This window comes from Molossus molossus, unplaced genomic scaffold (assembly GCF_014108415.1).
Source record: "Molossus molossus isolate mMolMol1 unplaced genomic scaffold, mMolMol1.p scaffold_m16_p_19, whole genome shotgun sequence".
NCBI lineage: Eukaryota > Metazoa > Chordata > Mammalia > Chiroptera > Molossidae > Molossus > Molossus molossus.
In genome coordinates, this window is record NW_023425354.1 from 12,812,838 (window position 1) to 12,826,628 (window position 13,791).

The 13,791-nt window shown below is 47.6% G+C and overlaps 1 protein-coding gene across 2 annotated transcripts in view; it reads left to right on the plus strand.

Annotated features, from left to right (window-relative positions):
- The window catches only part of ERN1 (endoplasmic reticulum to nucleus signaling 1), an 80,638-nt gene that overhangs the window by 38,835 nt on the left and 28,012 nt on the right, over positions 1-13,791 (plus strand). The window contains exons 3-6 of one of the 2 annotated variants that reach the window (XM_036268297.1): positions 4,352-4,385; positions 5,388-5,460; positions 9,912-9,984; positions 12,054-12,176. In XM_036268297.1, coding sequence (XP_036124190.1) covers positions 4,352-4,385; positions 5,388-5,460; positions 9,912-9,984; positions 12,054-12,176 — 303 coding nt within the window. Of the gene's footprint in view, positions 1-4,351; positions 4,386-5,387; positions 5,461-9,911; positions 9,985-12,053; positions 12,177-13,791 lie in introns of those variants that run through there. The other variant, XM_036268298.1, reaches the window with a different exon arrangement.

Below are 13,791 nucleotides of genomic sequence, written 5' to 3' on the forward strand. Positions count from 1 at the left end.
GAAAAGAGACTGTACTATATGAATTCCATTTGTGCAATTTTAGAACAAACCCAATGAATCTCTCAGTGGTTAGATGGGGTGGGATTCAGGGACAGTGCATCCAAAGGGGTGAGAAATGTCTGGGAGGACGGAAATGATCTATATCTTGATTGTGAGGGTGGTTCCATGCAGGTGTATGTTTTTCAAGACTCATGGAACTGTACATGTAAAGTAGGTGCGTTAGGAGAAGAAGGAATGAGAGAAGGGAAGCCCAGAGGTTTGGTTGGTCAGTAGGGAGGGGAAGAAGTTAGCTAGGAGGACTTGAAGATCCTTGGAGATGGGGGACTGCTTAGGGGCTCTAGATAGATGAGTGTGAACTATCTATGAATACGAAGGTGAAACCACTGTCCTTTTATAGAGAAGTGAAGGGGAGGGTGGTGGAGTTGGGCACCCTGGGAGGGTGGAAGGAGGGAGTTTCAGAGAGCTCACTCTGCCCCCGTACTTCCCCTGTGCCACCGTGAGGGCAGGAGTGGAGGTATGAAACACCAGCTGTGAACCAGGTAGCAGAGGCCAACGAGGAAGTAGATAAACTGTCTCCTATGACATGGGCCCAGCTGGCCACACATGTGTAATGGCATCTCTGAGAGTGGTTATAGTGTTTTCTTCAGCAGTGCCCAGAGCCTGGGGGAGGAAAGGGCTCAGTGGATTCTGGGTTGAGGGCTGAGAGAGCAAAGCTGCTGGATTATTCGAAGTAATCAACGACGGATGTCCAGACTGGGCAGGAATAGAAATCGGAAGGAAACTAACAAATATATTGAGCACCTCCTATGTGTCAGGCACTGTTTTAGATTTTTGGGATATAGCAGACAACAAAAGATGAACCCCAGCCCTTGCAAAGCTTACGGTAGCTAGAGTTAGACATTAAATAAAAAATACTCTACTTCAGAGGTGGTTAAATGTCATGGAGAAAAATTAAGCAGGGAATAGGATAGAGAATCCTGGGGTGGCAGGAGGTAATCATGGAAGACCTCTCTGAGATGGTGACATTTGATCAAAGACCTAGGCAGAGGAAACAGCAAATGCAAAGGCTCTGAGGCAGGGGCATGCTTGGCAGTATTCAAGGAATATAGGGAGGCCAGCACTTCTTTTGGAGATAAAAATTATTTAAAATGTTACCCTTATGAACTTGGACAAAGGGAAGATGTGAACATGTATTTTGAGTCATTTCTGTCTCAAGTTAAAAAGGAGGATCACATTTGCACAAACAAGAGCAATGAGTGTCCCGTAATCTCCCCCAGTTTTCTCCAAGTATAAAGGCTGAACCTTTTCAGGCCTGACCCACCATCAGGGGAATTAAGTTGAGTCCAATGGCTGCTCCCAGGGTAGCACTGAGTAGGTTTATTTCTTCCTGTGTTAATCCAGGAGACCAATCACTAAATTCAGGTATTTAGCCTTTTTTTTTTTTTTTTCTCTTCTGATATTACCTTTACCTGATATCCTTAACTTCACCTGGAATAGTACCTGTTTTTACACTTGTGAAGTAACCCCGTGTTTTTTTTTTTTGTTCCTTCTGAAAGTAAAACAGCTTTTATCCTTATCAGTCTCCATATAGATAGAGTAGCTTATTTTGTAGCAGTATTTGTTTATATTCTTATAGTTAGGCCAGGTTTCTTTTCTCATGCCTGAATTTTTTTTTAAAAACAAGAATCTTGCCTGATACCAGTTTCCATGATTAAATAAAAACCAACCCCCTTTTCATGATGGGCTTTCATTCCATGTTTTCAAATGGTGCTTTTTGCTGTTATTTGGCTGGCTTTCCCAGTACTTTCATCTTTAACCTTTTATATTATGGAAGATTACAAGCATGTTTACAGAGAACAGTAAAATGACTGCCCCATAAACAGTTATCGAAAGGCTGCCATTCTTTTTGTTTTATCTGTCCCACACACAATATTTTTCTGTAGTATTTCAAAGCAGATCTCAGATTCAAATGAGTTTTTCAGAAAAAGGGAGCAGCCGTTTGCTGCCCCTGGGAGAGCTGCCCTGACAGTGGTGCTGTCCCGGGCCGCAGCCCGGCAGGTGTGGAGCGCCCATGTGACCAAGTAGCTGGGAATGCTAAGCTGGCCCGAAGGTCCTCTCCCTCCACCTGAGCCTAGAAAACCAGCACGGTCCTCAAGCAACAGTGTCTTAACTGGAATCCTTCTGGTGCAGGACATTCCGGGACCTGAGGCCTCAGTGTCAGGTGAGCAATGGGAAAGTTCTAGAAAAGCAGGAAAATCTTCCCCTGAAGATGAGCCCCTGAGGGTGAGCAGGTGCTGCACAGCAAAGATAAGCTTATGAGCAGAAATCGAAGTCCTATCACTCTCCCTGTCATGTTTCTGGCGACTTGCTAGAAGTCGGCAGTGCCCTCTTCCCATGAAACAAACCGAAAGGATGCCTCTTCACCACTGTGTTTGCCGTGGGGTGCGGCGGCCCCACTCCTCCTGGCTGGCCTGGCTGCAGGGTTGTGGGAGTCACCCGGCTGTAACCACACCTCCAGTGTTTAGCGGGGTGAGAGCTGTGGGCCCTGGTTTCCTGCCTCTTGCATCAGTCTGTTTGTGAGCCTGTACCAAGAGGTGATTAATGGGAACAACAAACATGTGCGGACTGCCTGGAAGTGTCTCCTGTTTCCTAAAATGTTTTTGGTTTAATGAATTGTTTGTTTGCTGCCCACAGACCACATGTGTTGTGTGTACCTCTGTTGTTGTGAACACCGTATGCCTTCATGTAGGGGCTAGGCTTGTAAAGCAGAGTCAACATTTGATAAGGTTTCAAAGAGCTTTCTTTGTCTGACAGTCCTGACCGACTGGAGAATTAACCGTCTGTCGCCGTAGGTGGAGCCGCAGGAGCCTGGAACTCTGCGTCCAGAATCCTGTCCGTGTTTGCCGCCCTGTCCGCAGCTCCGAGGCTGTGGATGGCGTGGTCGTGCAGCCGTGTGGTGTCTGGTTGCTAGAAACACCTCGTCACTGTGCGGTCTCGTGCCTGTGGGTTTCAGCTCTGTCCCAGCACTGCTGTCAGCGTCCTCTCCCCCACCGCCGTCCACCCCGAGGGATCAGGAGCGTCCTCTGGATCTGTGCCCAGGAGAATGCGGGGAGGGAGAAATTCTGCCATTTTGACAACTGCAAATATAACATTGACTTTGAGAGAAAACAGTTTCCAGATTTAAAAAGTAATGCCCACTGGTGAGGAAATTTGGGGAAATGGAGAAAAGGTGTGGGGGGGTCACTTATATTTCCAACAGAGATAACTTACAGTTCGCGTTCCTTGCCTCTGCACCTAGTTTTCCCGTGTGCATTGACGACGTTCTCCTTGGCTGCGTTAGCACTTTAATGTTATCTTTTCTCCTGGACGTGACAGTGGGAAGATTTGTCCACGTTTCAGAATTTTATAAGCCCTTTTCAGACCCCTAATTTTCTGCCAAGTGGACATTTCAGAATTTAACCATGTTCTTGAGTAGTTAGATCATTTGTAATGCTACCATGAGCATCTTTGTACAGAAAGCATTTCTGTAGTTTGTGTTATTTTCATACTGGACTTTGTGGAACTGGAATCAACGGGTCAGAGAGAACCAGGATGAACACTGAAGGTTTCAGCTCTGCCATACTGCTGCCCCAAAAGGGTATCCCCCTTTCCCGTCCAATCAGATTCTCATCGACAGCAAAACTGGTGCTGCTGCCACAGTTTTGCTTTTCCTAATGGGAATATCTACTACCACGCCAAGTGTTTGGCAAGGTGGTGATTTAGGTTTTAAAAGTCCCTGGTGTGGCCCTGGCTGGTTTTGTTCAGCGGTTAGAGCGTCGGCCTGCAGTCTGGAGAGGCCCGGGTTCGGTTCCCGCTAAGAGCATGTACTTCAGTTACAGTTTGTCCCTGGCCCTGGTTGGGTCATGCGGGTGGCAGCCACTCGATGTGTCCCTTTCACATCGATGTTTCTCTCTCTCTTCCTCTCTCTCCCTCCAGCTCTATCTGAATAAAAAATGGAAAAATGTCCTCGAGTGAGGATAAAAAAATAAATAAAAGTCCCTGGTGTGGCAGACAGTGACACTGTGACCCCCAGTCCACCGTGGGCTGTGCCTGTTCTCAGCCCATCCCCAGGTCACCTGCTCGTTTGCTGACAGCAGTTCCATCCTGCTGTCACTCCTCCCTCCGACCTCAGTGACGGCCTCTGGGCTCACACTGTGTCTCTGTGTGTGTCCTACAGCGCCGTCATGCACATGATCTCATGTAGGTAAATTTAAGTTGTCAGTACAGCTTGTGACTTGATCCTGGGAACTCTCTAGGAATCCTGGTATTTTAGTCTGTTCGATGACGCCTCTGTTGTTTTTCTTTTACACAGATCCAGTTCTGCAGGTTCCAACGCACGTTGAAGAGTAAGTTTTCCAATTGGCTTCAGTCCTTTCCTTTCATTCGCTTTCTGTATTAGTCAGTGTCTATGAAGCTAGTTGCTGGGAGTACATCTGCATACGTTCAAGGTATAATGACAATGACGGCAACACACAGAGCCCTAGAGGTGCTATGCTAGAGGCCTGTGTCGAGGAGAGGGAGTCAGTGGCATTAGGGGAAGGGAGGCAATGGTATTAAAAAGGTTTATTTGAGATGGAACTAAATTGAGTTTCCAAAGTCCTCAGGAAGGCCTAAGGGTTTAGATCTCTTCCTCTTACTGTGTTGACCGCGGAGAGGAAACGTGAGCATGAGCCCTTCTAGCGTGTGTGTGGGAATAAAAGCAGGATGGCACCTGTAAGAGCCTCAAATGATAGTACAGCCTAAGTAGAGAGGAGGTTTACCCAGGGGTTTTTGCGTGAACAGGCGTGGTCTTGAGCCAGTTCACTTGACCAGAGACCACCCACATCTGCTTCCTGGGAGGCTTCCAGCCCAGAGACCTTCATCCATGTCCGTGGTGGGTTCTTTCTGATGTCAGGCTTTCAAAGTCTGCTTTTATTGCCTCCAGTTTAAAAATAAATGTTTGTTGAACACTGAAGATAGATATGTCCTACCTGTTTACGGACTGTGCTGTGCTCTTAAGTTTTAGTTGTTGACGTTCTGCACAAAGTTGACTTGGAAACTGAAAAGCAGACTTGCTGGGTCCCTTCCACTTAACTCTACCTTCATCCAGAGTGCTTTGACCCAGTGATGGTTTCCCCTTCTGCGATGTCTTACGATCTTTCTGTGTGGGCTGCTTTACTGACGCATGGCTGACACCACCATAGGGATCGTTTGTTTGTGGCTGAAGCGGAGAAGCAGTGGGTGGAAATGGCTTATGTACACACACAGCCCCCTCCCCCCTCCCCCAGTCATGGTTTCGCATGGCTTTGATAGTTCGTTCTGTGCCCTGGGCTGTAACTTGTCATTGATACTTACTGCTTAATTTCTAGGCCTGCCTTCCTCCCCGATCCCAATGACGGCAGCCTGTACACACTTGGGGGCAAGAACAATGAAGGCCTGACGGTGAGTGTGTTTAGCTTCTTTGTGTACCCCAGAGGTTCTAGACCAGTGATCCTCAACTTTTGCACATTGAGATCACCTGAGAGCTTAACAGACATTTGGGGGACTCTGCTTCAGGTGGTCCGGAGTGGGGCCTGAGCATCAGTATGTTTTCACAGCTTCCTAGCTGAGCTGTTATTTTTATGTATTTTTTGTTCTTCACTCAGAGTTCATTCTTTCTTTTATTTGTTTTTATTGTTGAAAGTATTACAGATGTCCCCCATTTTTCCCCATTGACCCCTCCTTCCCGCTCCCACCCCGCTCCTGCCTTCCCCAGCCCAGTGTCCGTGTTGGTTGGTTGTGCACATCTGCATATTCGTTCTTTGGTTTCTCCCTTCCCACCCCTCCCACCCGCCACTAGCTGAGCTTTTAAATGGCAGCCAGAGTTCAGACTCTTTGATCTGGACGAGCAGGTTCTGATGGCCCAGCCAACACACTGGAAGGGTCTAATACCCTTTCACCAATAGAGTTAGCTAGTGATTCCCAAATTGGTGTGGGGGCGGGGTAGTTTGAAACACTGCCCCTATCCCCCCGCTGACGTCCCCATGTTGGGGGCATCTGATATTCCTGTCTCCGGTTGAGAACCTAGATGGCGGTTCTCCACCTTAGATACACATTGTAATGACCTGGAGAACTCTAAGGAATGCTGAGTCTGGGTCCCAGTTTCAAAAGTCTCCTTTTAATCAGTTTGGGCATCAAGATTGTTAAAAATTCCTCAGATGAGATAATGTAGAAATAGGCCCGCAGTTATGAGCACCTAACCTGTGACAAAGGTGACAGTGCAGTGCATTTTCCATAAATGCGTCTCTGGGTCAACTGGGAGACGCACAATGGAAAACATCTGACTCCTGCCTCACACCAGACGCACAGAACTCTGTTCCAGATAGATCGCATATCTAACTGCGAAATGGGAAACAAAGCTTTGAAAAAAGTAACAGGACATCTTCATGACCTTACAGTGGTTGAAGGTTTCATAAGTAGGATACAAAAAACTCAAACCAATACAAAAATACCTCACACTAACCATAAAGGAAAAAAATTGATATATTGAATTATATTCAAATTCGGAATTTTTCTTCTTTAATGGACACTGTTGAGAGACGCAGACCGCTGCCCTGGCTGGTCTGGCTCAGCGGTTAGAGCGTCGGCCTGTGGTCCAGAGAGACCTGGGTTCAGTTCCTGCTAAGGGCATGTACCTCAGTTACAGTTTGTCCCCGGCCCTGGTTGGGTCGTGCAAGTGGCAGCCACTCGATGTGTCCCTTTCAAGTCGATCTCCCTCCCTCCCTCCCTCCCTCCCTCTCTCCCCCTCCCACTCTATCTGAACAAAAAGTGGAAAAATGTCCTCTGGTAAGGAGAAAAAAAAAGAGACATAGGCCACTGTGTATTCACAATACCCATATCCAACAAGGTCCTCATATTCAGAATATACAGGGTGGGGCAAAAGTAGGTTTACAGTCGTTCCTTGGGAAAATAATACAGTAACTAATAACAATATAAGAATAAACTGTGTTGCCCTGGCCGGTTTGGCCCAGCGGTTAGAGCATCGGCCTGCGGTCTGGAGAGACCCGGGTTCGGTTCCCGCTAAGGGCACGTACCTCTGTTGCGGTTTGTCCCCGGCCCTGGTTGGTCGTGCAGGTGGCAGCCACTCGATGTGCCTCTTTCACGTCGATGTTTCTCACTCTCTCTCTCTTCCTCTCTCTCCCTCCCACTCTATCTGTGCAAAAGATGGAAAAATGTCCTCGGGTGAGGATAAAAAAAAAAAAAAAGAATAAACTGTGTTTTGCGTACTCACAACTGTAAACCTGCTTTTACCCCACCCTGCGTAAAGAACTAGGGATTATTTTAAAAAGACAGACAACCCAGTAGAAAAAGGCAAAAGAAGATGTCCAGATGGTCAATAAACATATGAAAAGGTACTCAGCTTCATTAGTCATTGGGGAAATGTAAATAAAGATCACAATGTTGTACTCCTTCCCACTCATTAGAATGGCTAAAATGAGAGAGCTGGGGAAAGAAAGCAGGTACAGTATGGGGGGGGCATCAAAGCAACCAGAACTCCTGTCCACTGCTGCTGGAGTGCAGATGGGTACAGCCAGTTTGGAGGACTGTTTGGCAGTGTCTGTTACAGCCTTGTGACCCAGTAAGTAATCAGTTCCCTCCTGGGTTATATACCCAACAGAAATGCAGGCATGTGTTCACCAAAAGACAGGTATCCGAATGTGCTATTTATAATAACCAAGAAGTGAAAACCACCCAAATAGCATTAATAGTCAATGGGATAAATAAATTATGGAATCATATACAGTTTAAAATTTTTTTTCTTTTTTGATTTTAGAGAGAGAAGAAGGGAATGGGAGAGAGAGAAAGAAACATCATCGATAAGAGAGAACATCAATTGGCTGCCTCCTACTGGGGGTCAGGCCCACAACCTGGGCGTGTGCCCTGACCGGGAATCAAACCGGCGAACTCTTAGTGCATGGGTCAACACTCAACCACGGAGCCACACTGGCCAGGCATGGAATTGTATACAGTTTAACAGTCTACACCAATGAGAATAGTCAGTGACGTGGATGAATCTTGCCAACATGAGGGTGGACAGGAGAATGCAAACAAGAAAGTCTGCACAGTGAATAATTCACTTCTATAAAGTTCTAAGAGGAGAGAAACTAGTCTGTGATGTTTTGAAGTGAGGATAATGATTGCCCTGGGGGTCGTGATTGGAAGATGGCAAGAAGGGGCCCTCAGAGTGCTGGGAGTGTTCTGTTCTCCAGCTGGGTGCTGGTTACTCGGGTGCGTTCCCGTTGGACGTCTAACAGTTGGACATTTCTGGGGCTTTCTGTTTGTAAGTTCTGCTTCAGTGGAAGGTGGAAAGGCCGCTAATGTGCAGCCAAGGTTGAGAACCACTGGTCTAGACTGTAGGTGGTTTGTGAGCTCTCATCTGGGTATTTAAAAATTATTTGACGAATACCTGTGGCTGAAACAGGTGGGAGAAGGGCAGGCCTCGTGTAGGTGGACGTGTGTGTGTCTCACCTTCCACATGTCTCACCACATCAGTAGAGCCTCCACTGCCGAAGCACTTTGTTAGCCAGAAACCGGGCGGAGTGATTCGTCTTCGCTGTCCCATGTGAACCTCTGAGCAGCCCTCTGGGATGTCGGTGTTGCCCCATATTAGAGGAGCGAAACGGTGCCGGGGGAGGTGAAGGAAAGTGCCCACGGCCAAAGCTTTACGTGCTGGACATGGGACGCGAAGAGCTCGGACTTCCACGGGTGCTCTGACCGCCACCCAGGCACCCTCCTGCACCGTGGGTTAGCAGCTCCGGGAACCAGGCGTCTCCAGCCCGGGCCAGGCTCAGGAGGATCAGCAGATCCCCCAGGCCCCAGGCTGGAAGCCTTGAAGTGACCTTCTGATTCTCAGAAACATCTGGCAGAAGCCCAGTCATTACAGCCTCTCTGTGGCATTTTTCCTTTTCTAAGGCTTAGCTTAAAGGTTGGGATGATGGGAAAATCCAAATGATTAATCATTTAAAGTTCTGTTTATTGAAGCAAGAGAGACATCTTCTCTTTCGTGGGGGAAAGGGTGGCGGTGTAATAGAAGCAGACATGTATAGGAGGACAGTTTCAAGAACACAGAATGTTCCAAAAATAAAGCACACTGAAACAAGCCTTCACCAGAACGGCTGGTCAGATGTCAGCTGTAGGCTCAGAAGAGTCGGTTTTCTGATGAAATGCAGTTGAAACATGTGGATTCCTTTGAGTTTCTTTTCCTGGCACCTACCATAACTTCCTTTTCATACCAAAAGGTTCGATTTTCTTCTGTTTTTCAGTAGGGAGTTATTTACTGAAGAAAACATCAAAACTTCCTTTCCAGGTCAGACTCCTTTGTTGCCCATATAATAATAAGTTCTCCTTTTTCTCAAAGCTTCAGCTGGGCACCGAGATTGCTTCTCTTCAGAAGGGTCTCGCGGTTCACTCTCACTCTGAAAAGCATTGACATTCTGCTCAGCCTAGCTGGCTCTGGGACAATTTTCCAAGATGGGAGAATTCTTCCTGCCCCCCTTAGAATGTCAGAGATCGTGTAACTCTCCATATCTCTGTACGTCTTTTCAGAAAAGGTTTGTGTCGTCCCCAGAAGTGCTCTGGAAAAGAGACTCGGGCCCATGGAGTAAAGGAGTTAGTGTTCACAGTGCCAGGGCCCTGGGAGCCGAGGACTTGTCTAAAATGGATGTGGAAGCCTGGGGCACCCCTTCTCCTTGGCTTCCAGTTAGGAAAACTCCCATCTGCTATCAACAGTGCTTCTCCCTTTTCAGCAGAATTGGGTAACAGAAACCGAGCGTGCCATGAAATGCTAATAATTGCATAAGCCTTGGTTGGTTAACTTATTTTTTCCTTTGCTTTTTTTTTTTTTTTTTTTAAAGAAACTTCCCTTCACCATCCCTGAGTTGGTCCAGGCATCCCCATGCCGAAGTTCAGATGGGATTCTCTACATGGGTAAGCGTTCCTGTTTTCTGCACGGAAACCTCGGGCTCTTTGGAAACGGGCCCCAGGATCTGGGAGAGCGGCGTCTCAGAGGTGTGCAGTCCCTCCCTCACCGCTCTTCTGGGAAAGGTCTTTCTTGCCTCTGTTGGGCTTGTCCCTGCCAGGATCAGCTGAACAATTAAGAAAGGGTTCCCCCCGCTTGGGAACAGACTTAACACCATTAATATGGTTACTCATTTAACAAGCTTTTAGCTGCTGTGTTGACCTACCCCTGTGATTTAAAGATTGCAACATACCCAGAAGCAAATGGACGAAATTTTAAGTGAATACAATAGTCTGAGCCAAGAAAGGGAAGCCAGGCTCTTGCCTAGTAATTATAGGGCTTTCTTAGTAGTTCCTGCTATCAGAATATTGGGTAAAAACTGTACTTACCAGTTTGCCTAGATAAGCTGCCTTCATACCTCCAGGGGTCACATCTTCCAAAGCATCGGGTAACCTGCTTTCCTTTCACCGTGTTGCTGCCAAAATGTCAATAAAAATGCATTTGTAACACAAAGGAGAGCTGTATTTATCTTGAAATCGTAGTAGTAATAATATCCTGTATTTATACACCGGTTTCTGGAGGAACTGAAAGTGCTTAGTGCCTATTCATGCCTTGGGAGCTATGTGTGTTTCTGGGCCCCAAGTGCAGTCTGAATGTTACATTTTGACTAGGGACCCAGGCTCTGGCTTTCTTCCACACCTTCAGAATGAGGACCTCCTGCCCCCAGCCCAGGGAATTGGAGAAAGTGGCCAGTTCAGGCTTTCTGTCCTCTGCGCCATGCCCGAGGCCCCTCCGAGCACCCCTGACCATCAGTGTCACTGTTTGCTACGTGATCTTCCGGCTTTTGCCAGCGATTCATCACTTACGGTGCATTTAGGCTGTTGTGGTTCCATCGTCTTTGTGTGGTGCCTCTTCAGTGAGTTCATGACGCATATTTAAGTGTGGCAGTTGCCCAGTCCACCCGTTAAAGTGGTAGCTGGTTCTAGAGACTGTAAAGGTCCTCGAAGTAACCAGGGAGGTGCCACGCCCGATGGGAAGGGGTCATGGTCACAGCTGTTTGGTGATGTTTTCGCTCTATCATCAGATCTTTTTCATAGTAAGATTGGTTGCTGAGAACAAAGCTATGATCCATAGACAGATTTCACACGTGTGGGCTTGGCATGCACACCACGTCTGTCAGAGCTGAGTGCCACTTTAGCCGATTCGAGTGCCTGTGCTCTTCTAGGCATCTCTGTACTCGGCTTCCTAGAGTCCCTTGAAATAGGAAGGTTGGCCAGTAAGGCAGGAAGATACCAGTGGCCAGAGGCCGCGCCTTACAGAACAGAAATGCGCAGGTCAGGGTGAACATGTTGACCTTCAGATGGGAGGCCCGTGCTGCTGACTCACCACTGCCGTGATGCCCTTGTGTATATACTGTGGGTGCACATCTCTGAGTTTTCCTGAGTGTTGTTTGGCTGCGCTGTCCACCTGTTCATACCTTTTAATCAGCTGCCCGAGGTGAGAGGTGTAGCCTGTAGCTGGGGAATAACTTACAGGCTGGGACAGGGGCTGAGGTCACTTTGGCCTCTTTCGTACCAGGCTGCAGCCCACTCCACTGCCCAGTCACAGGTACCAGCCAGTTAGTTATAAACAGTAACTGTAGATCCCCTTTACATATGAGCTCATTAGTAAGGATGTTGAGATGTATGAATGATGGTTACCACAGAGATGAGCCCCTGGATACATTTCTGTATTTACATAGGTCCTAGTCTGTGGAGAAAGGATTGCCCTTTACAGGCCAGACTTGCAATATTTAAGGCCACTAATCAAAGCAATACAATATGAGTTATCAGGTTTGGAGAAATTTTTATACATGATCAGGTTGTTAAGTTATCATTAGACCCAGTGGCCCATGAAGTTTTCTTATCTCCATATTACCATTAATGTCTTTGACGTCATAAGAATTTCAGGCCTGTCTCTCAGCACTGGGGACATCTTGACAATGACATTTTTCCATATTGGACAAGTGTAACCACAGTGTGTCCTTATGATGTTTCAGGTAAAAAGCAGGACATTTGGTATGTCATTGACCTTTTGACCGGGGAGAAGCAGCAGACTTTGTCATCGACCTTTGCAGATAGTCTCTGCCCTTCAGCCTCTCTTCTGTATCTTGGGAGAACAGGTAAGAAGGAGCTTTTGTCGTGCGCAAAATTGCTTGTTTCCACAAAGGACCTGAAGCAGCCTCCCCACGGGTCTCTGCCTCTACGTTCCAAAAACTGGAAAAATGTCCTTGGGTGAGGATTAAAAAAAAAAAATAGCACTGCTGCCTGGCCGGTGTGGCTCAGTGGTTGAGTGTTGACCAATGCACCAAGGAGTCACCGGTTCGATTCCTGGTCAGGGCCCAGGCCCAAGATGTGGGCCCGAACCCCAGTGGGGGGCATGCAGGAGGCGGCCAGTTGATGTTCTTTCTCATCGATGTTTCTACCTCTCTCACCCTCTCCCTTCCTCTCTCTCTAAAATCAATAAAGAAAAAAAAATCAACATGTTCTCAGGTGAGGATAAAAAAAGAAATCATTACTATTGAGCACTAAATTTGTCTAAACATTCAGGTAGCCAAGGCTTTAAAAATATATGGGACTTTCCTTCAGGTGCTGTGGAAAACGGTGCTTTTCTGGGAGGGAGTGAGAGTGATCTGGGCCCTGTAGAAGCTGGCAGAGCTCACCTGTTACGAGCAGGAAGGTCTCTGTTGTTTCATGACCTACTGCTGCATAACTAACCACCCTAAGTTAGCGGCTTCAAACACCAGTGCTTCAGTGCTCAGGATTCCGTGGGTCAGAAATTCAGGGAGGGCTCAGCAGGGACGAGTGGTCTCCACTCCACATGCTCTTGGCTGGACTCACTCAGCTGTCTGGGACACAGAGCCTGAACTTCTCTCCATGATGGCTGAGTCCTCCCCTGGAGTAAAGGTGGGCATTACAATGCCTCTCAGGCCTGGACCCTCACTTCCACTGCAGTTTATTGATCAAAGCAAGTAACAAGGCCAGACCAGAACCCAGAGCTGGAGAAATAGACTCAGCCTCTTACTGAAAGACTCACACGTACATTACAGAGATAGGGGTGTGGTGGTGATCTTTTCAGACTTTTACCATAGTCCTCCCTCCGGCTGCGATGGTTTATAGCCCTCCCCCATGCAGAATATACCCCTTCCTGAGACTCCTAACGTCCAGTCACAGCATCAGTCTCAAAATCCAGCATCTGTGACCCACCTCGGGCTTGCAGGTGGGCGAGTCCTCCCCGCAGTGATGAGACAGACGGGACAGCTGCAGTCAGCATTTCCAGGAAGAGGCACAAAGCAGCCCTGGTCCGCAGTGGTGCCGGAGTCCAGCCCAGTGCATGCTCTCTGGGTCCCCTGCTCTGCCGGCAGGGCCAAGTCCCTGCGGAGGGCCCAGTCCCGCCCTCTGGGGTTGGTTCCCCGAGACACCGTTCGCAGCAGCTCTCGGTCCTGACCTCCGAGGAGCCTCTTTCCCGTAGGAAGAGCTTTGTGTTGTGTAGCTTTCTCAGCCCGCTTCTCAGCCATTGAAAGTTTGCTGCTGCTGCTGTTTGTTTGTTTTTTCATTTTGACAGTCTCTTGTTCTTTTAGTTTGTGCTGATATCACTCCTTTTAAAACTGTGTGGACTTTACATGTGTCAAATTATAGTCTGTTTTTAGAGATTAAAGTCATACCCTCGAACCTCTCTAAGGTTCACTTCATGCTGTGGACAACACTCTCCCAGTTCTTAGAACCCTCTTACCTAGC